Source organism: Mastigoproctus giganteus, chromosome 13 (assembly GCF_048544385.1).
Source record: "Mastigoproctus giganteus isolate SK-2022 chromosome 13, ASM4854438v1, whole genome shotgun sequence".
In the NCBI taxonomy this organism is placed as follows: Eukaryota; Metazoa; Arthropoda; class Arachnida; order Uropygi; family Thelyphonidae; genus Mastigoproctus; species Mastigoproctus giganteus.
The window spans coordinates 149,114,376-149,137,861 of NC_143587.1; the positions used below are offsets into that span (position 1 = coordinate 149,114,376).

Here is a 23,486-nt window from a genome sequence, read left to right on the forward strand (position 1 = left end):
GCTACACAAATTGGAGCAATGTGGCATTGGAGGCAAATTGCTGCTATGGATAAAGGGGTGGTTGAGGGGGAGAAGACAGAGAGTGGTATTCAATGGACATTGCTCATCGTGGACTAATGTTATTAATGGAGTCACTCAGGGTTCAGTGTTGGGTCCATTGTTGTTTTCTGTATTTATAAATAATATTGATGATGGTATATCAAGCTTAATGTCCAAGTTTGCAGACGATACAAAGGTTGGCAGGGTTGTCAAGGACACTACTGACACTATGCTGCTGCAACAGGATCTGGAAAGGTTGAGCAGATGGGCTGAGAGGTGGCAAATGAAGTTTAACATTGACAAATGTAAAGTACTACACATGGGAAACAGCAACCCCAGAGCAACGTATCAACTCTGTGGTACTACACTGACAGTGGTAGAGAATGAAAGGGACTTGGGGGTGGTTGTGCAGGCAGATATGAAGTTCTCTGAGCAATGCAGACGGGCTGCAAGAGTAGCTCATGGAGTATTGTCAATGATATACAGGAATTTTTCCAGCAGGGATAAGGAGGTGATTATTCCCTTGTATAAGGCAATGGTCAGGCCACACCTAGAGTACTGTATACAGGTCTGGAGGCCTCATTTCAAGAAGGATGTAGAGCTGCTGGAACGAGTACAGAGAAGGGCAACAAGATTAGTGAATGGAACAAAGGGGTGCTCTTACGAAGAAAGGCTTAAGTTTTGCAAATTAGTGTCTGGAGACTAGGCACCAGCGAGGTGATCTGATAGAGGTGTATAAAGCCTTGAATGGTTTGAGCATTCTCAATGCTGATGGGATTCTTCCTCTAGCTCAGAATAATCACCTGAGAGGGCATAAATTCAAATTGAGGAGGGAATGGTGTGATTTTTTTTTTTTTTTTTTTTTTTTTGGCTGATGCTGCATAAGCTCATACACTTGCTTTCTTGCATCACATGCCACTGCTACTACCTCATTACCCAGTATCATCCACTAAGTATCTGCTTACAAAAAACCTATTTAAAACCACAGGACAATAGTATAATCAAAAATTATACTACATATAAAAAGGATCGCATAACGAATGGAACAATGTGAGGATGAGTTGCAGTATTAGTTAACAGACATTTCCTTCCCAACAATACCATTAGAAGCAGTCGCAGCCCATCTAGCAATAGGTTTCAATATTACCATACATCAATATATCTACCCCCTAATCAAGAATGCCGATTTAAAGATTTCGAAGAGCTGATTGCTCGACTACCACCTCCGTTCTGCATTTTAGGTAACCTAAATGGACATCACCCACTATGTGGCGATCCCAAAATAGACCAGAAGGGAAAGCAAATTTAAAAATGAGTTGTTGAGAACAACCTAATGATTTTAAATGATGACACAAACACACACATTTTCAGCTTTCATCAAAAAGCAGTTCTGCAATAGACTTATCAATCTGTTCCCCAACACTTTTCCCGATGACACAATGGAGCGTGCATACGACTCCATTGAGCAGTGACCACTAGCCCATAATTTTGAAAATCATGAAGAAATCGCCATGCCAAGCCAGTAGGCACCGCAGATGGAAAATATATGATGCAGATTGGGAAATATTCAGGTCACTAGCCTGAATGTTTCCCAATCCTGAAATCCAAGTTAGACTGCAACATTATTGAACGAGAATCAATACAAACATCTTCTAACATTAGAATATATCCAAAACAATGGTGGAACAAAGAGTACCAGGAAGCTAAAAAAGAGAGAAATAGAGCCTGGAATCTCTTTCGCAAAAATCCAACAACAGGCAATCTGATACTGTTCAAGAGAGCCAGAGCCAATGTCAGGAAAGTGCAAAAAATAAGCAAAAAAGCAAACTTGGATGAAATTTGCATCCACTATAACCATTTCCACACCAGCTACACTTTATCTGGAAAAAGATCAGAAAGATGACAAACAATTCTCAAATAAACCCCTCTCCATTGCTAAATTTGAAAGGACAGTTGGCTACAAATACATTAGGTATAGTCAATGTGCTTGGTGAAAATTTTTCCAATACATTGTCTAATTGTGCATACTCAACTGCTTTCAAAATGTACAAGAATGAGGCCGAAAAAATAAACTAAACATTTCCAGCAATCAATGCGAACGATAAAACTTGCCCCTCACAGTAGCATAACTAAAACTCTGAAACACAGCACAGTCGCACCTGATGAAATTCATTATGCAATGATACAACAATTAGATGAACAGTCCCAATTAGCCCTGTTAGATCTATACAACTAGATATACCTTGAAAATTCTTTCCTAGACAAATGGCACCATGCAATAATACTAGCTTTCCCAAAACAGGGAAAAGATCTATCAGACCCACAGAACTATCGTCTCATAGTTTTGACTAGCTGATGCTGATGATTTCAGCATTTCTTATCAAGTGCAGCATATGAGGACAATTGAACAGCAATTACAAGTAGCCATAAACAGTCATAAAATGGACAGAAAGAAATGGACATAGAATTTCAGTACAAAAGACTATGTATACATTTCTGCAGAAAAAGGAATCTCCATCCTGACCCTGAACTCAGGCTGAAAGAATAGATCATCCCAGTTAAAAATAGTGTCAGTTTCTTAGGACTTGTTTTTGACAAAAAAATTGACTTTTCTAGAGCATATGAATTGACAAAAAAAATTTGACTTTTCTAGACCATTCAAGTTCCCAAAACAGCATCATTTTCACTGACTCCCTTAGTTCCATGATGGCGATACAAAATATCAATTCTAACAAACATCCACTACAACAGCAAATTCAATACAGATTATCAAAACTCCTTGAACAACGGCGTAACATTAGATTTTGCTGGATCCCAATTTATATTCGGAATACATGGTAACGAGCAAGCAGATAGAGGTGCTAAAGAAGCCAACAACAACATTTCTGCATCAGAATATATCCCTTTCTCAGACTACAAACAAGTTATTCATCACAGTGGGATACATTACTGGTAACAGCAATGGCAAGTACTAGCCACTAATAAATTGCATCAGATTAAAAGATTACTCTAACCGTGGAAATCCAGCATACAGAAAAATAGACATGATGAAGTGATACTTGCAAGGTTAAGAATAGGACACATGCATTTCAGCCACTCTTATCTTTTGCGAGGAGATTTTGGAATCCCCCTCTGTGTCCTATCTGTCATGCACAACAAACAGTAGAACATGTACTGATTACTTGTCCAGCTTTTGCAGATGAGCACCGAAACTGCTTCAAAGAGTTAAACAAACATCACTTCCTCACTGTCATCTCAAAACCATACTGGAAGATAGGAAAAATATAGCAATGTTTTTCAGTTCCTCGAGAAAATAAATTACTATAATCAAATATGAAACCAAATATTATCTCCGAAGCCAACTATAGTCACTCTGTGACTCTTGGAGACTATTAGCAGAAAGATACAAATTGGAACAAAGCTGTTGTATAAAATCTTCCAGGTGCATTTTAGCCGCATTAGCTCTGGCACCAAGAATTCTTAAATCAATCAACCTAAGCTGAAACATGATGAATTGCAGGAAAAATCCTTAGCTGGATTGCAGAATGGCTGCAGTACAGGATGCAGTGGATTGTGAATAACAGAAATGTACTGATTACTTGTCCAGCTTTTGCAGATGAGCACCGAAACTGCTTCAAAGAGTTAAACAAACATCACTTCCTCACTGTCATCTCAAAACCATACTGGAAGATAGGAAAAATATAGCAATGTTTTTCAGTTCCTCGAGAAAATAAATTACTATAATCAAATATGAAACCAAATATTATCTCCGAAGCCAACTATAGTCACTCTGTGACTCTTGGAGACTATTAGCAGAAAGATACAAATTGGAACAAAGCTGTTGTATAAAATCTTCCAGGTGCATTTTAGCCGCATTAGCTCTGGCACCAAGAATTCTTAAATCAATCAACCTAAGCTGAAACATGATGGAATTGCAGGAAAAATCCTTAGCTGGATTGCAGAATGGCTGCAGTACAGGATGCAGTGGATTGTGAATAACAGTTATACTTTAAATTGGGCTAATGTAAGAAGTGGGGTTCATTGAGGATCAGTACTTGGACCATTCATATTTTTGATTTTTTTTTTTTTTTTAATGATGGTGATGAAGGGATAGAGGGCATGATATCAAAATTTTCAGATGATATCAAGATCAGTACAGTAGTTAATTATCAGCACCAAGCACAGCTTCTTCAGGTTTATTTAGATATTAATGAAATTGATATCTAACCTTGGTGCATTTGATTTGTCAAAACCATTTTTATTTTTCTGTTATCTCTACTGGTTTTAATTAACTATTTATATATACTGTATTTCTTCGATTCTAAGACTCACTTTTTTCCCCCTATAAACATCCTTAAAAACGGGGTGTGTCTTAGAATCGATGGTGTCTTACAATCGCAGTTTTTTTTAAAATTTTTCTGCATTTTTCACAGCACCACGTGTTTTGTTTTTACGTGGAAACCCCGCCTCCAAGTTTGATCGTTATCGCATATTCCAATTCAATTGAAGAATAAAGTGGCATAGGTGATTTCAAGTGCTTTCGAAATGTGAAGCCACTGTTATTTCATTATAGTGAAGCTCACTCAGTGAAAACTAGTAAGTTTTGTTTGTATCTTCGAAAGTATGTTAGAAGTGGAGTTACTGTATTTCTTTAATTTTGATCCCTTATTGCACATTAAAATGTCTGAAAGATTGCGCTACGAAGCCATATTGAAACGAAAAGTTATTGTGTATGCAAAAGAACATGGAAATAGAGCTGCTGGTCGACATTTTGACATTAGTGAAGTAAATGTTCGTCATTGGAGAAATGATCGCAATTCCATATTTTTGTGCAAAGCAACAACCAAGTGCTTTACAGAGCCTAAGAAAGGAAGATTTCCACAAGTCGATGAAGCTGTGATACGTTTTGTAATGGAGACATGCGCAAAAGGATTACCCATCACTCGACAAGCGATGCAATTGAAAGCCGGAGAAATTGCCAAGTCTCTCAGAATAGAGAAAATAATTTTTAAAGGCAGTGCGGCTGGTGTGACAGACTCATGCATCGTAGTGAATTATCATTAAGGTGCCGAACATCTATCTGTCAAAAAATTCATGCAGAATTTCAACAGAAGCTGATTAAATTTCAGCGACAGGTGATGAAATTAAGGAAAAAAAGAAACTATGAGTTTAGTCAAATTGGAAATGCTGATGAAACCCCAGTCTTCTTCGATATGCCTCGAAATTACACAAAAAAAACTAAGCAAACTATTATATTTAGGCCACCCAAATAATTAAATTCATCTGCCGTGCTGTACCTTATGTCTGTTAATTGCGTGTGTTCTATGGTCGATTTGTCTGTTTGCTGGACGAAAAACCCAGTTTCTGTGGGAAAAACGTTGCTATCTATGCCTGAGACCGACTAACTCGAAATTAGACAGTCAACACTAAAGGTGCTAAAGAAATCAAGATTATAAGCACAGGCTACGAAAAGCAGCATATCACTGTGATGCTATGCATCACTGCTGATGGTCGAAAGTTGCCACCATATTTAATTTTTAAATAGAAAAACCATACCGAAGAATGAAATTTTCCCCAAAGATGTTATTGTGCATACACAAAAAAATGGATGGATGTTGGCAGAGCTTATAGATGACTGGCTAAATGTCATGGAAATAGATGTCCTGGAAGTCTTTGTAACCCACCTAGCATGCTAGTACTTGATGCCATTTCGTGGACATTTGTCTGAAAGTGTCAAAAATAAAATCGTGCAAAAGCGTGGTGACTTGGTTGTGATTCCTGGTGGCATGACTAACCAACTGCAGCCACTCGACGTTTCAGTCAACAAACCATTTAAGGATTACTTGAGAAAGGAATATGAATCCTGGCTGTTGACCTGCTGACACCTTCCGGAAAAATTAAGAAAACACTGGCATCAAAATTGGCAGAATGGGTATCAACAGCTTGGAAGCTGATCCCAGAAAGAATAGTAAAGCACTCGTTTAAAAAATGTTGCATCACCAAAGCTCTTGATGGCTCAGAAGATATATGGCAGAATGGGTATCAACAGCTTGGAAGCTGATCCCAGAAAGAATAGTAAAGCGTTTAAAAAATGTTGCATCACCAATGCTCTCGATGGCTCAGAAGATAATGAAGATAAAGACTGCTCAGAAGATTCAGAAGGAAGTGATGAATAACATACCTACTGATAAATACCGGTACTATCGTTGTTAGTGAATTGAATTTTATTATAATAAAAATATTTTAGCGTTTTATTTTATTATTTTATTTTTTTCTGTGAATCAAAGCTTTTTTTCTGAAATTAAGGTGTGTCTTACAATCAATGACATCTTAGAATCGAAGAAATATGGTGTATATATATATATATATATATATAATTAAAATTACTCTTTGCTTGCAGATATTTGAGAGAACTTTTAGCAAAGTTCTTTTTTTAGGTTCATTAGCACATATGCAGTTAGTCTGACTTCAGTGTTAAATCTGTTCATCTGCCTTCTTGAAATAACTTAGTCCCAGTTAATGGATTTTCATGAAATTTTATATATGGCTCTGGCTGCCCCAATTTTCATTAAAATCAGACAACTAGAATTTCTACAGTTACTATCTTTTCTTTTTTTATATGTCACATGGGCTATCCAGGTACTGCATAATAGTTGATAATATCCAATAATGAATTATGTTTTTTGCTATGTTCTCATTAGAGGAATAAATGGGTAATATGGTAGGTGTCAACGTAGGTGTTCATACCTACCATATTACCAAAGTTTCATATGTGAGAACAGGAACATTCTTGGTTCATACAAATGAGACTTGAGTTTTTTTTTGTTTTTTTTTATGTGTTATGAGTTAACTAAACATATGAATTATTACATTTTCTTATTATATTAATCATAGCAGACGCATGGAATGTGTGTTATCTTTCGAGTGATACTGAAATGCCAGAGGATATAGGTATACATCCAACAAATGTTGTCCGCATACCGCGTGTTGCTCTTTGTGTATTTTATTAAATGGCAGAAGATATAAAAAAAATTTTTGCATTTAAAATTTTTATTAAAATCAATTGCAGAAGATAGATGAAAAAATTGTGCATTTAAATTTTCATTAAAATTACAGGAAGAAATAAGTAGAGTACATTACAAAACATTGATTGAATATTACATTGTGCAGTGAATAAAACAATTACTTTTACATATTATTGTTAGTTAATCAATTAATTAATTGGTAAAAGTATAATTAGTTATTTATTTCTTTTATTCACGGAAAAAGGAAAAATTTAAGAAATTTAAGAAATAAAAATTTGTTGTACCTGAAATGGAATATTAAAATCTGAAGCATTATGTATTTTAATTTCTGCAAGTGTAATACATTCTGAAAGCAATTGAATAAACCAGACTTCATTCTTTGTCTTTACTTTTTTTTTTATATTTTAATTTCTGGAATTATATTCTATTATGGAACATTTCCAATTTAGATCGTGAATTGTACTGTTCATTTTTACTATAGTATATTGAATAATTTATACAGGATGATTGAGAAGTTGTACAACCCAAAGTTTGGCTGTATATTTGCATAAAAGTGCTGTAACTTGCATTTTCACCAATAGGGGGCAGAAGAATGTTGTTAAACATAACAGTCACCGATGGTAGTGTCACCTACCTAGGTTCAGCACCAGTAGTATTTCGTTTATGAAATGAGCAAGGTGTCATTTTCCCAGTGTTTATTCATAAACAAATAGTGTTTTAGAACGCATTTGTATGCACAGATGACCAAAAGGTTTAATAAGAAATAACTGGATGCTATAGCCCCTTATAAGATGATGATATCAATACTTTTGTACCATTTTTGTGAAAGTGGAACTGTTTGTGACAGAAACAGAGTGAAACACGTTTCATTTTGACCAACATTGCAATGGGCAAAGTGATAGAAAAATATCAGTAGCCCCCCAGTGAAAAGTCTTGGGAAACTTGCAGTAAAAGCTGAATTTACATATTGAAGTACACACAAGGCTGTGAAGTAGTTACACCTGCACCCATATTGTGTTCGCTTGGTCCAGAAGCTGGAGAAGCATGACAGGGAAAAAAAAAAAAAAAAAAACAGGCACCTTCTTTACTTTTGATGGTTTCAGGCATTCTCTAATGAACTTGAAATAGATAAGTGTGATAGCGTTTTCTTCCCTGATGAAGCTTGATTCCATCTCAGTGGTTATGTGAATAGTCAAAATACTAGGATTTTGTTCACTGAAAATCCACATGCATTTCATGAAAAGCTCCTTGCACTAACAGAAAATTAGATATGGTTTTTCTGTTTTACACTGCTGCTTGGTAGGCCCCTTTTGTTTGAGACTGTGGGGAATGGTGCCTCTAACTGTGTGATGATATCATCGAGATATCATCACACAGTTCATTTCACTCAGGTAGATGAATGCAACTAGTTTCATCAAGACAGTATGTGGCATATTGGTTTCAATATGCCACATGTCTGCTAGAAAGGCTTTTGATACTGTTGCACATGGAAGACTGCTACACAAATTGGAGCAGTGTGACATTGGAGGCAAATTACTGCTATAGATAAAGGGGTGGTTGAGGGGGAGAAGACAGAGAGTGGTAATCAATGGACACTGCTCATCGTGGACTGATGTTATTAGTGGAGTCCCTCAGGGCTCAGTGTTGGGTCCATTATTGTTTTCTGTATTTATAAATGATATTGATGATGGTATATCGGGATTAATGTCCAAGGTTGCAGACGATACAAAGGTTGGCAGGGTTGTCAAGGACACTACTGACACTATGCTGCTGCAACAGGATCTGGAAAGGTTGAGCAGATGGGCTGAGAGGTGGCAAATGAAGTTTAACATTGACAAATGTAAAGTACTACACATGGGAAACAGCAACCCCAGAGCAACGTATCAACTCTGTGGTACAACACTGACAGTGGTAGAGAATGAAAGGGACTTGGGGGTGGTTGTGCAGGCAGATATGAAGTTCTCTGAGCAGTGCAGACGGGCTGCAAGAGTAGCTCATGGAGTATTGTCAATGATATATTTTTCCAGCAGGGATAAGGAGGTGATTATTCCATTGTATAAGGCGATGGTCAGGCCACACCTAGAGTACTGTATACAGGTCTGGAGGCCTCATTTCAAGAAGGATGTAGAGCTGCTGGAATGAGTACAGAGAAGGGCAACAAGATTAGTGAATGGAACAAAGGGGTGCTCTTACGAAGAACGGCTTAAGTTTTGCAAATTACAGTGTCTGGAGACTAGGCACCAGCGAGGTGATCTGATAGAGGTGTATAAAGCCTTGAATGGTTTAAGCATGCTCAATGCTGATGGGATTCTTCCTCTAGCTCAGAATAATCACCTGAGAGGGCATAAATTCAAATTGAGGAAAGACAGATGTAGGATAGACGTGCGGAAATTTGCCTTTAGCCAGCGGGTGGTTGGTTGGTGGAACAGACTTCCATCCCTTGTGGTGGAGGTTGATAGCCTAAATAAGTTTAAGGCTCAGCTGGACAGGTATTTTGAACGAACGGAGGGGTGAAGTGGAAGTGGTTTTTTTTTTTTTTTTTTTTTTGGCTGATGCTGCATAAGCTTGCTTTCTTGCATCAAATGCCTCTACTAATGCTAATGCTAATGCTAATGCTAACCATGTACTTTATTTGAGAATTCTTAAAGATTGTCTAACTTCCAGAGGATCATCTCTGGGTTTTTTTTTTGTTCTGGAGGTATCTGAAAGGAATGGTATACACAAATAACTCAATCACACACATACTGAAGACCAACATTGTGACAGTGATTGAAAAACCACATCTTTCAATGTTGTATAAGTTTGTTTTGGACATGGAGAAAGTGTGTGCATGTGCATAAAAAGGTGGCATTCCCAACACATTAGGCGCCTCCGTAGCCAAGTGGGAAGGAGCACACGCTTCTTGATTAGACTGGGGTTCGAGCCCATCACCACCAAATACGGAGGATGCGGAAAGGTCATGGAATGACCACCGCATATTCCGGAGCAATATGGTCTTTGTTGCTAATGCTCCAAATAACAAACATAACATAACTCAACACATGTTGTAATCTCTGATGTTGGCAAGGTTAGATGTACTCTCCTGTGATTACTTATTTGTACTTAGGATGTCAGTGTTACTCCAAAATTAAAGATGTTTATTATCAGTTGCATGACTTCTCAGCCACCCTATATTATAATTTAGTTGGCTTTTTGAACTTAGCGATATTATTTTGATCTAGGTATCTTATGAAATTGATGTCGAAATTGATGATGAGATATTGCACTACTCGTGTTCTAAAACAGAGAAATTAGAACTGGAAAGTGCTGAACCATTTGATTTCTCAATTAGTTTGTTAAACATGAAGGTGAGATCATGTATGAGTTGTTGATTATTTTAAGAGTTGAAGTTTTTTGAAAAATATATTTAAATGATTTTAAATGCTTCTACATATAGTTAGCTAAAATGAAAAATATTTAATACATTCCTCAAAAGCCTTTTCCTTCTAGTATAATATTGTTGCACAGCCCATAGTGGTTTGGAATTCTGGATAATTATATGAATACATTAGTCAGTTATGTACATTGATTTCAAAAATGATATCCATTTTTTTGTCACCACATAAAGATTTTCAAGTCTTTTTTTTTTTTTTTTTTTTACGTTTGTGACATTAACAAAGAATCTTCTGGAAGTGTTAAAAATGCACAATGCAAGAAGTTTTTCTATATAAATAGACATCAGACTGCTAGAAAATATAATTGTTTTATTTCTTTAATTTGCTCAGAACAATCCAAGTAAAACTGCATTTATTTCTGTACTTGTAAGTTTGTAGTGCACTATGGCAAGAAGAGGCTTCATGAATAAACCTGAAAAATTTTGCTACACTTGTAATAATGTGGTTTACAAAAAAAAAGGAGGAAAATCATTATAGAATTATTTAAAAAAAAAAAAAAAAAAAAAGAAGCATATTCAGTATATTTGGGGACCAAAATATACTGAATATGCTTCTCCTGGTAACCAATATAAAACTATTCAACACAAGTGTTTTCTATACTTGTGTTGAATAGTTGAGAAAATGAAAACAGCATTTAAAAAATACTGTATTTTGCTGTTCCTATGATTTAGTGTAAAATGAGAAGCCATGGATTTCATTGATATTTTTGCTTATCTCAAATTCAAGGCTATAACACAAAATCAAAAGGATATTTTCTATCTGAATCTTCTAATATGATTGGCAGAGAACATGGTTATATACAGTACACAAAAATAATGAAAATAGACTTTTCTGCTTAGAGGAAAAAAATCTAAAAACATTCCTGTGCAATTCAGTTGAAATAATATTTACAGAGCTATACGATACATATCTCTTTTCAGAAACTTCTTCAGTACCAAGTGGAATTTAAATATATTTACAATTTATATCATATTTGTTAGTAACATATGAGGTGTGAACATAAAGTTTGGGGACTGAACTAATATTATGGGAAATGTTGAAGCTTACTGACAATTTGGATGGACCTCCATCAACATTCGAATGCACTCAATATTCGAATGCTTCTGCAACTTCTGGTGCATTCCTGATTGGCGTCTTTTTGAATTGCTAATAGTTTTTGTGTCATGTTCTGAATAATTTGTTCAGTCATTCAAATCTATGACCTTTCATGGAGTTTCATGCTTAGGAAACAAAATTTTAAAAAAATTGCAGGGAATTAAATCCAATTGGTATAGTGGATGGGAGACCACAGTGATGCAGCACTTTGAAAGAAATTTTTGAATGGAAGTGTTGAGTGTACAAGGGTGTGGTTGTGATGCAAATACCTCATGAAACCTATTTTTCATGCTGTTTTCTCCAAAAAGCATTGTTGTGCAATCCATTTTGTAGTAGTCCTGATTCACTCTTTTACTATGTGAACAGTATCATGTATGTCAAAAAACGTGATAGGCATGATCTTCACAGTTGCTGAGATTCTTTTTTCTCTCTGTCTTAAGAGAGGATAATAAGGTTTCCCTCCTATAAAAGGGTCTTTTTTCCAACAAAGCAGTCAAAACAATTCTAAATGGGAAGCATTCAAGGAAGTAACTAGGCTTTTTGTTCCAACTAAGAAATACTGTTAGTCTTTCTTTTTTTTTTTTTTTTTTTTGTGTGCGCCTTGGAAAGATGGAGTCATTTGTTGAAAGAAATGAGCCTTCATTTCCAGGTCCTACTCATATACCCATGATTTATCGCAAATAAATTTGATATGTTTGAAGTACCAATCATATGTTTCCATTATGGACATAAAAGAGTCGTGGTGTCACTCAGATATAAGCAATACAGAATTTCAATATGGGAAGTACAGTGTGCACAGATGGGAGGGAATAGCTATGTTTTCAGTTAAGAAGCATATAAAATTTAAGGCAGTCCAGCCAGTGGATATGGGTGGCCTGTGCAGTGTTGAATCAGTTTGGATTTAACACTGCACAGGCATAAATCTGAGTTGAGGAAGGATGGTTGCATGATAGATGTGCGTACGTTCACCTTCAGCCAGCAAATGGTCGATTGTTAGGTAGGCTTCCATCTGTTGTGGAAGTGGATGGTTTGAATACAGGCACTCTCCAACTTACGTAATATTTGACTTCCGTAAATTCAACTTTACGTAAGTTTTTGCCAGACGGTGCAAACTTAAAAAAAAATCATGGAAACATAATCTACATCCTTTAGGAATAAATGGAGGTATTGTGAAAATGTTGCAGTGTGAATCCAATAACACTTTTGTAATTCGTTCCAAGACTTTGGAAGTTGAAAATTTTGCTATTATGCTGTTTATCTCTCTAAAAGGTCATTTTTATAATCCCTTCACCCTTCATCGTACGTTCCATTATAAGAATCAATTTTGAATGCCTTTGTTGATATTTTTCTAAAGAACATTTCTGGTGGTCATGACCATAAAACAATAAAAAAAGTTTGCACTTTCTAGGTTATTTGGCTTTTCTGTTAGTGCAATCTGTTATAAACTGGTGGTAAACTCGATCTTATTGCATTTGCAATAATCCCAGTAACTGGAATTGTGTGGGTTTTTACATTATTAAGGTGAAATGTGTTCACCTTAATAATGTAAAATTAAGGTAAACACATTTATCTTCAATCATGTGAAATCTTCAATCATGTAAAAAACATAAATAAATTTTCAGAATCTCTTCATTCCTAGTTACTTATTACAATGATGAAGGAAAATTGATTGATTGATTGATTTCGATTTTATTGGCGCCTGAAGGAAAAAGAAACCAACGGAAAGTGCAAGTGGTGGCAGTGCTAGAAAGCTAAACAAAATTGATTTAAAAATGAAAATGATTAAGAAGTAAGAAGTAGGACAAAGTTTGTCATCTAGTGCACGGGAATTAGCTCTTGCTGCTTCAACAGTTTATACTATTTTAAAGGACCATGTAAAAGAACATGTTAAAGGATCAATGCATTTAAGATCAACAGTAATTACAAAACAGCGTTCAGGTGCTATATTGAAGACGGAAAAACTATCAATAATATGGATGGAAAATTAGATTTAGAAACAAGTGCCCTTGAGTCTAATGGCTATTCAAGCAAAAGCAAGAAGTATTTATGAAGATATTAAGGATAAGTACAGCGAACCCCAAGCCAAATTTGTGGCAAGCAATGGGTGGTTTTATAGGTTCAAGCTTCGTGCTGGTTTCCCACAACATTAAAATGAAGTCGCCAGTGCCGATTCTGCAGCAGCAAAGAAATTGTGTTGTGTTCGAAAAAACCCCTTCTAAATTTCCACAGCCCTCATCCTCTGCAGGAACATATCAGCTGGAGACTGATTCTGGCAACAATTCTCGAAAAGTAAAACTTGCTGACCCCCCCCTCCCCTTTTTTGTAATTTTAGAATTTCAAAATTTTTGTAATTACACACTTTTGTAATTTTCCTTAGGCATGAGATAAAAAAAAAAATTTAATGAGTAATTCTATTTACATGTTCATTGAACATTTCTTTTTTGCTTCAATCAAATTCAGCGAGCATAGTTGCGTGTGCTGCATAAGCATTTAGGGAAATTCCGACTTACGTAAAATTAGACTTACGTAGAGTTCCATGGAACTCAACCCGTACATAAATCAGGGAGTACCTGTAGATTTAAGGTAGAACTGTACAAATTCTTGGAGGGTGGAGTCTACTGTGTGTATTTTTTTTTTTTTTTTTTTGGCCAATGCTGTATGCCATTAGTAATAGTAATGGCCATATCGTGCAAGGAAGCCTAAGGCTTATGGTGCACTAGCCAAAATAAAAAAAAATTTAAAAAAGGGAAAAGAAAAAAGAGTAAAATAATAATAATAAAAAGAATTAAATAAAATGAATAATCAATAAAAGAAAAGGAAATAGACAGCCAATGCATTTCCCTCCTCCCACAGGTAACTCTTCAGCTTACCTTTGAACTTCCCCAACTATCAGCCTCTGTGTAGGTAACTTATTCCAGTAATTTATAACTTGCTGGCTGAAATAAAGCTTCCTGCAATCCAGTCTAAACATCTACACCATAACTTGAATTTATGAGCCCTAGTTCTAGAATCATTTATAGCTGTGAAAATTTTGTCCTCATTCATTTTACTTTTGCCTCTCAGAGCTTTAAACATCTCGATTAAGTCTCCTCGAAGGTGCCTAGTTTCCAAGCTATGCAACCCACGTATTCGAAGTCTTTCCTCATATGGATGCCCTTTTGCCGATCTCACCAGGCAAGTTACCAATCTTTGGACCCTTTAAAGAAGCTCAATGTCTTTTTTTAGATGTGGGTCTCCATAATTGAATAGAGTATTCCAAGTGTGGTCTTACAACTGCCGTATATTATGGGTTTATGATGTCCTTATCTCTATCTACTAGTAAATGTTCGATAAATCATTGATAGGACAACATGGGCCTTCCTTGCGACCTGGTGGGGTAGTGCAGAAACTAATGAAGGAGGTCGTATTGTTGAACGTGTTCTCGACAATAACGGCCTTTTGTTACTAAACCTATTTCCATATGCCTACCCGTAATTTCTCTGCCATCGACCTTTCCATCTGCTCATCTTCTCTGCTACCTTTGCTTTCCTGGAAAGTGGAACAGAATCCTTATGGAAGCGATCATTTCTCCGTAATATCTACCATAGTGGATGCACAATCTTGTCATCCATTTAGAACTCCACATTGGAAGTATGATCAAGCAGACTGGAGTAAATTTTCACGGCTTACTGAATTTGATTCTGTACAAATTCAACAAGAGTCAATTGATGAAGCAGTGAAGTATATTACAGAGTGTATTATTGATGCAGTGGCAATTGCAATTCCAAAAACATTCTCCCGATTTCCACATTTTCCAAAGCCATGGTGGAACCAAGATTGTAAAGAAGCAAGAAACTTACAGCATGGGGAAAATTCCGATGTTACCCCACAACCGAAAATCTTATAGCCTTTAAACGTGCCCATGCCAAAGCACGACTTATACGCTGACAGAGCCAAAAGGAATGCTGGGTCAAGTTTACATCCTCAATTAACCAGATGACCAGTGCCAAAGTCGTCTGGGATAAAATTCGGAAGATGAAGGGTAAATACACGTCAGTTCCCTCATCTATGTTACAACATAATGGTTGTACATTGGCAGACCCAACTGCTATTGCCAATGCTCTAGGAGAAGTATTCTGTCTGCTGAAACTTCATACTCTGCTGAGTTTCTGGTTTTAAAGAAGATAGTGGAGAAACAAAAACTCAATTTCCCTCCAAGCAAAGCCGAAACTTATAACCTGCCTTTTAGTGAAGTGGAATTAACCATTGCACTTTCTACCTCGAAAGCGAGTGCCGTAGGGCCAGATGAAATTCAGTATGAGATCATAAAACATCTTTCATCTCACTCTCTAGAGCTGTTGCCACATCTCTACAACAGAATTTATTTGGAGGATCAATTTCCCGTTTCTTGGCATAGGGCAACCATTCTCGCTTTCCCAAAGCCAGGAAAAGACCCCAAAATTTCTAGCAACTATCGTCCAATTGCTCTGATCTGTTGCTTATGTAAGATTTTGGAAAAAATGGTGAATGCCCGCCTCATATATTACCTTGAGGCAAACGACCATTTGAACAAGATTCAGTGTGGCTTCCGAAGGAATCGGCCCACTTTGGACCATTTAATCCGACTGGAAACAGCGATTCGCGATGCGTTTATAAATCGTGAGCACTTAGTATCAGTCTTCTTTGACATGGAAAAAGCTTATGACACAACCTGGAGGTATGGTGTTTTAAAAGACCTCTATTCTTTTGGTCTAAGAGGCCACCTCCCTATTTTTATCATAAATTTTTTATCTAAATGACTCTTCCAGGTTCGTATTAAATCCAGTGTGTCCCGCTTTTTTTGTCAACAGGAAGGAGTTCCCCAAAGCTCTGTCCTCAGTGTTACGTTGTTTGCAGTCAAAGTTAACTCCATTACAAAACAGCTTCCTCCTTCAGTAAATAGTGCCTTGTACGCTGATGATTTTAGTATTTTTTGTCACTCCTGTAGCATGAGAGTTATTGAACGACAATTGCAACAAGCAGTCAATCACCTTAGTTCCTGGGCTTTAACCAATGGGTTTAAGTTTTCTTCCCAAAAGACCATTTGTGTGCACTTCTGCCGCAAACGGAATCTACATCCTGACCCGGAACTCAGACTTGGACAAAATCCAATTCCTGTGGTAGCAGAAACAAAATTTTTGGGACTTATCTTGGATAAAAAACTGACATTCCTACACCATATCCGTCAGCTTAGAGAAAAATGCATGAGGGGTTTGAACATGCTCAGTGCTGTCTCCTCCAACTTTTGGGGAGCAGATAGATAGAAGCACATTATTGCATCTATACCGAGCACTCGTTCACTCTAAACTTGACTATGGTTCCCAAGCTTATTCTTCTGCTAGAAATTCTGTACTCCGATGGCTTGACCCAATCCACCATAAAGCCATTCGGATTGTCACGGGGGCATTCCGTACTTCGCCTGTCCAAAGTCTATACGTTGAAGCCAACGAACCACCATTGATGCTTCGATGTTAGCAATTGTCATTACAATATGCTGTAAAAATAAAATCCCTGCCTGACCATCCTACATGGATATCTGTTTATATGCCACGGTGGGAAAATCTATATAATACGTGTAAAACTGCCAGTCGGCCTTTTGGTATCAGGATTCAAGAGCTGGTTCATGATATTAACTTCACATTGGATAATATATCCACGTCTGTCAAGCAAGTTCTTCCCCCTTGGAATATACGATCTCCGTCTTGTGACTTCACTCTTAGGAAATGGCTGAAAGCTAACACATTGCCATGTATATATCAGCAACTCTTTGCAGCACTCCTTGCTGAATACTCTGAATTCTTGCCGGTTTATACAGATGGCTCGAAGTTTGAAGAGTTTGCGGGATCTGCTTGTGTCTTTCCAAGCAAAACAATCTGCAGTCGTATTCCAAGCGAACGTAGCATATACACTGAAGAGCTACACACAATAGAACTGGCCCTGGATCGTATAAAAATCCACCAGTACCAAAGTGCATGTTATATACCGACCTCCCTAAGCGTATTACAGGCCTTATCCACCGTGAGAAGCACTCACCCAGTATTATGTCGGGTGCAGCAAATATTATACTCCCTTCCAGAGTTAAACTTTGATATTCACTTTTGCTGGATCCCTAGCCATGTTGGTATCAGAGGCAATGACTTGGCTGATGCAGCAGCAAAATCAGCAACGCCCACAAAAGTCGCATCTGCTTGTCAGTCCCCTATACAGACTGCAAGTAACTGATCTACCAAAAATTATGCGCGCGTTGGCAAGAATCTTGGAATGGGTGTCCTACCAACAAGCTGAACGACATTAAGCCTGTAATAATGCTTAGGCATTCTAGTCAGCGCAGGGTTCGACGGGAGGAAGTAATCCTTGCTTGGCTACGCATAGGATATTCTCGCCTAACACACTCGTATTTGCTGAGGGCTGATGATTGTCCTGTGTATAGACATTGTAAAGCAATTTTAACTATCCGTCATATTTTAGTTGAATGTACATATTTTAGTAATGAATGCCGTTTATATTTTAACCATCTGTCTGAACCTTATACACTCCGGCAGATTTTATCTGATGATGACAATGTGTCAGATGTATTCAGGTTTTTACAACTGATTAATATATATAGATTTATTTAGATTGCTCTAATGTTTAATATATTGTAAGTGTTTTATGCCATATTTTTGTTTATAATATATTAACTAGATATGCTATTTTATATTTTTACATATTTATATTTTATTACCTTAGATATATCGGCTTGGCGCTCGATAGCCTTAGATGCTGATGCACCATTAAACTTCCAATAACCAACCAACCAACCAGTCTATAATGCTCAGAGAACTTCATGTCTAACAGGAGAGACTGCTTCTACAGGGATGGGATACACTTAAATAGAAAGGGTGCAAGATTATTTGTTGATGCTATCGAGGCAGTGTTAGGTGGGTCGGAAAACTGCTAGCTTGGGGGGATACAAAGACTAATAGATTAACAGTAGCCACTGGCAGAGGTGAAAGTGATTCTTGCACTACTTCTATTGGAATGAGCAGAAGCCTGAAAAATAAGATGCAGGATATTTCAGTGACTGCTGGGAGTCATTGCGGTACAAGTAAACACATGGGTTGTGTTAGGGTAGCTAAGAATAGAAACAGGTGCTTGTATACTTGCGTGTACACTAATGCTAGGAGTTTGGTAAATAAATTTGATGAATTTGAGGTATTGCTCAAAGCATCAGAGGTGGATATTGTTGGGAGATCAGAGACGTGGTGTCACACAGATATAAGTAATGCAGAACTGGAATTTGGGGAATACAACGTCTACAGAAAGAATAGACAGGATAGGAAGGGAGGAGGGGTTATGCTATTAGTTAAGAAACACATAAAATCCAAGGAAGTGAAGCCAGTCGACATCGCTGGACAGTGCAGTGTCGAGTCAGTTTGGTGTGACATAAGCATTGGGAGATCAAAATTGAGAGTAGGAGTGTGCTATAGGCCTAATGACTCTGATGAGTATAATAAGAAACTGTACAGGGAAATAGAGTGGGCCAGAAAATCAGAGAGTCTTATAATGAGGGATTTTAATTTCCCAGATATTGACTGGAATTTGTGGGTTGGTCACTCACACACTAGCAAGGCTTTTGTGGATTTATTGGATGATTGTTTTCTACATCAGCATGTTTGGAAGGCAACTAGAGGGAGTAATACTCTTGATTTGATTATCAGTAGTGATTCTTCATGCATTAAGAATCTGCAGATAAAGGAACCACTCGGTGGCAATGATCACGGTGTGCTGAAGTGGGATTTACTCAAAGAGGTAACTACCATCAGGGGTAAAGGGAAGGGTTATTGCTTTTGTAAAGGTGACTACGATGGTCTGAGACAGTATTTAAATTCTATACAGTGGGACCAACTGAAGATGTTACCAACAGCAAATTAAAAATGGGAAGCATACAAAGAACTTATCGTGGAAGCTACTAGGCTTTACATACCAACTAAGAAATATTGTTCAGGGTTTAGGCCTAAATGGATGTCAGATGAACTAATGAGACATATGACAGAGAAGAAAACCGTATGGGATACATATAAATTAACACGTGACACAGAAGCCTATGATAGATGATCTGTTGATCTGTAAGTTGATCTGTAACCAAGTTACAAAGGAGGTTAGGCAAGCAAAGGCAGATTACGAGAAATCTTTGGCAGGGAATGCAAAGAAAAACAGCAAAGAGTTCTTTACTTATGTAAACTCTAGAAGGAAGGGGATGAATCAGATTGGTCCACTTGATATCGATGGTGAACTGTTGATGATCCTGCTCAGGTAGCTAACAAACTAAATGAATATTTTGCATCGACATTCACACATGAGGAGTTATTCAGCTAGGGAAATGCCAGATGTGTATTCAACTCTGGCAGTAAGCTAGATAATCTTCTAATAACTGAGAGTAAAGTGGAGGAGAACTTGTTGAAGATAAACACAAAAAAGGCACCTGAGGTGGTAGTAGCAGTAGTAGTGCCATGTGATGCAAGAAAGCAAGTGTATGAGCTTATGCAGCATCAGCCAAAAAAAAAAAAAAAAACTCACACCTGTCCCTCCAAATGCCTGTCCAGTTCCTCCTTAAATTTATTCAACCTATCAACTTCCACAACAACAGATGGAAGTTTGTTCCAGCAATTAACCACCCACTGCCTAAAGGCAAATTTCCGCACATCTATTCTACATCTGTCTTTTCTTAATTTGAATTTATGCCCCCTTAGGTTCGTAATCTGAACAAGTGGAAGGATCTCATCAGAATTCAGCGTGCTCAACCCATTCAAGGCCTTATACACCTCAATCAGATCACCGCACAGGTGCCTAGTCTCCAGCCACTGCAATTTGCAGAACTTAAGCCTCTCTTGGTAAGAGGATCCCTTCATTCCCCTCACAAATCTTGTTGCCCTTCTCTGTACACGCTCAAGTAAATCTACATCCTTCCTAAAATGAGGCCTCCAGACCTGTACGCAGTACTCAAGGCTTGACCTGACCATTGCCTTATACAGAGGGACAATCACCTCCTTCTCTCTGCTAGCAAAATTCCTATATATCATTAACAAAACCCCATGACCTGTCTGCATTGCTCAGAAAACTTCATATCTGCCTGCACAATTACTCCCAGGTCTTTTTCATTTTCTACCACCTTAAGTGTAGTACCACACAGTTGGTACGTTTCTCTGGAGTTACTTCTACCCATATGCAGTACTTTGTATTTGTCAAGGATAAACTTCAGTTGCCACTTCTTAGCCCATCTGCCCAAATTATCTAGATCCTGTTGCAGTAGCACACTGCCATTACTGTCATTAACAACCCTGCCAACCTTTGTATCATCTGCAAACTTCGACATTAAGCCTGATGTAATATCATTGATAAATATACAAAACAACAGTGGACCTAACACTGAACCCTGTGAGACTCCACTAATAACATTAGTCAAAACCAACTTTACTCTAGATGTAAATTACCAGGATACAGCCTTGTCGCGGCTAGTTTCCATAAAAGCTATGGTACCACTACGCATATCCGAAATAAAATTGACCAAATAGAAATTTTGGACATAAGCACTAATGACATTTTCACTACCAGGGTTGGGGTGATGGGCCTGGAAATAATAAATATCTATAAACCACCATCTCGACCTTGGTGTAAAGAAGCTATCCAGAATGTGCATCATCCATAAATTATTATGGGAGATTTCAACAGTAGGAGTACTCTTTGGGGCTATGCTGACACTAATGCAGATGGCCTTGGTGTGATGGCCTGGTCTGAAGTCGAGGATGTTTTCTTAATGCATGATGCAAAAGAGAAAGGTTCCTTTCACTCAGGAAGATGGAACAAAGATACCAACCCAGACCTCTGTTTTGTCTCAAGAGATGAGTGCGGAAGACCTTTGCAGTGTAGCAGGAAAGTTTTGAATAATTTTCCTCGTAGTCAGCATAGACCAATTCTTGTAAAAATTTGTACCGAAGTTCCAATAGTAAGATCAAAGCTTGTACCTCGCTGGAACTTTGGAAAACTCACTGGGAAGCCTTCACTAATGAGGTGGATCACAATATTCAATGGATCCCATTAAAAACCGACAATTATAAGCGATTTGTTGGTTTAATATGCTCCATAGCAAAGAAACATATTCCCAGAGGATATAGGAAAGAATACATTCCTGGCTGGAACAGAAGATGTGATGAGCTATATGAAGAATACCAACTTAGTAAATTTATAAGAGGAGTTTACCTCAATATAGTACGTGGAACACTTCCGTATGATACCCTCCAGAAATTAAAACGGAAAAAACGAAAAAATCGACAACTTACCGGTCCATTAAAGTAAAATATAAATAATTAAATAATCAATTTAACACAATTCAAAATCAATTCAAAACAATTAAAATTAAAATTAACGCAATTAAAAGAATAACGAAAATATTCAAAACGATCTTCCTTCCTGAAGCTGACAATGCTTTTCGACCGACTGTCGTGATCACAGGAATGAAAATCACAGGATTTTCATTCCTGTGATCACGACAGTCGGTCGAAAAGCATTGTCAGCTTCAGGAAGGAAGATCGTTTTGAATATTTTCGTTATTCTTTTAATTGCGTTAATTTTAATTTTAATTGTTTTGAATTGATTTTGAATTGTGTTAAATTGATTATTTAATTATTTATATTTTACTTTAATTATTTATATTTTACTTTAATGGACCGGTAAGTTGTCGATTTTTTCGTTTTTTCCGTTTTAATTTCTGGAGGGTATCATACGGAAGTGTTCCACGTACTATATTGAGGTAAACTCCTCTTATAAATTTACTAATATTATTATCAACGTAGAACATATTGAGTATTACAGCTCTGATTCATACTATCTGAAGAATACCAACTTAGCAATAGAACAGAAATTGCTGATGAACTATTGCAATGCTTAGACTCTGCTAGGAAAGAAAAATGGAATATAATGACAGCAGGTATGAATTTCCAACACTCAAGCAGAAAAGCATGGACACTTCTGAGGAAACTCGGAAGTAGTACTCCCAAATATATTAATAAGAGCTCAGAAGTATCCCCAGGAAAAGTAGCCAAGAGAATTGTCAACATTTCCAAGAGACCAACCGATACTAACAAAGATGAAGTCAAAAAACTTAAGAAGGAATTAAGAACTAGACCATCCTTGGCTGAACGAACCTCCCAATTCTCAGGAGAATTCACAATTGCAGAGATTTCGACAGCTCTGAAGGAAATAAAACCAGGCAAAGCAGCCGGAGTGGATGGAATATATCCAGAGTTCCTGAAACATTGTGGTCCAAGAGCTCTGAATTGGCTAGTTAAATTTTTTAAAGACATCTTGCAGAATGGTAGGTTCCTGTCTTTGTTTAAGAGAACTAAAATAGTTGCCATCCTAAAGCCTGGGAAAAGTGGATCTTGCCCTGAAGATTATCGCCCAATTGCACTTTTAAATATATGTTATAAATTAATTGAAAGAATGGTTTACAATAGAATTTCATCCACAACCTTCCAACACATACCAATTGAACAAGCCAGATTCCGACCAGGCCGAAGCTGCTGCGATCAGGTACTGGCACTTACCAGCCATATCGAGAACGGATTCCAAGATAAGAAGAAGACCATTGCAGTCTTTGTGGACTTCACATCAGCTTATGACACAGTATGGCGACAAGGAATGATTCTGAAATTTTTGAAGATTATTCCTTGTAAGCCCCTCACGATCCTACTTAACAATATGTTATGCAACAGAGTGTTTGAAGTACACTTAAACGGCAGAGTGAGCAAGCCCTATATATTAAATGATGGTTTACCACAAGGATCAGTTCTAGCCCCATTATTATTTAATATCTTCCAACAACTGCTTCTAGGAA

At 37.2% G+C, this 23,486-nt stretch overlaps 1 protein-coding gene across 3 annotated transcripts in view; it reads left to right on the forward strand.

Annotated features, from left to right (window-relative positions):
- The window catches only part of LOC150076514 (trafficking protein particle complex subunit 11-like), a gene marked incomplete at its 3' end in the record, with an annotated part of 510,629 nt that overhangs the window by 428,156 nt on the left and 58,987 nt on the right, over positions 1–23,486 (forward strand). For all 3 annotated transcript variants that reach the window (XM_090388020.1, XM_090388018.1, XM_090388019.1), the window contains 1 exon segment: positions 10,286–10,411. In XM_090388020.1, coding sequence (XP_090244146.1) covers positions 10,286–10,411 — 126 coding nt within the window.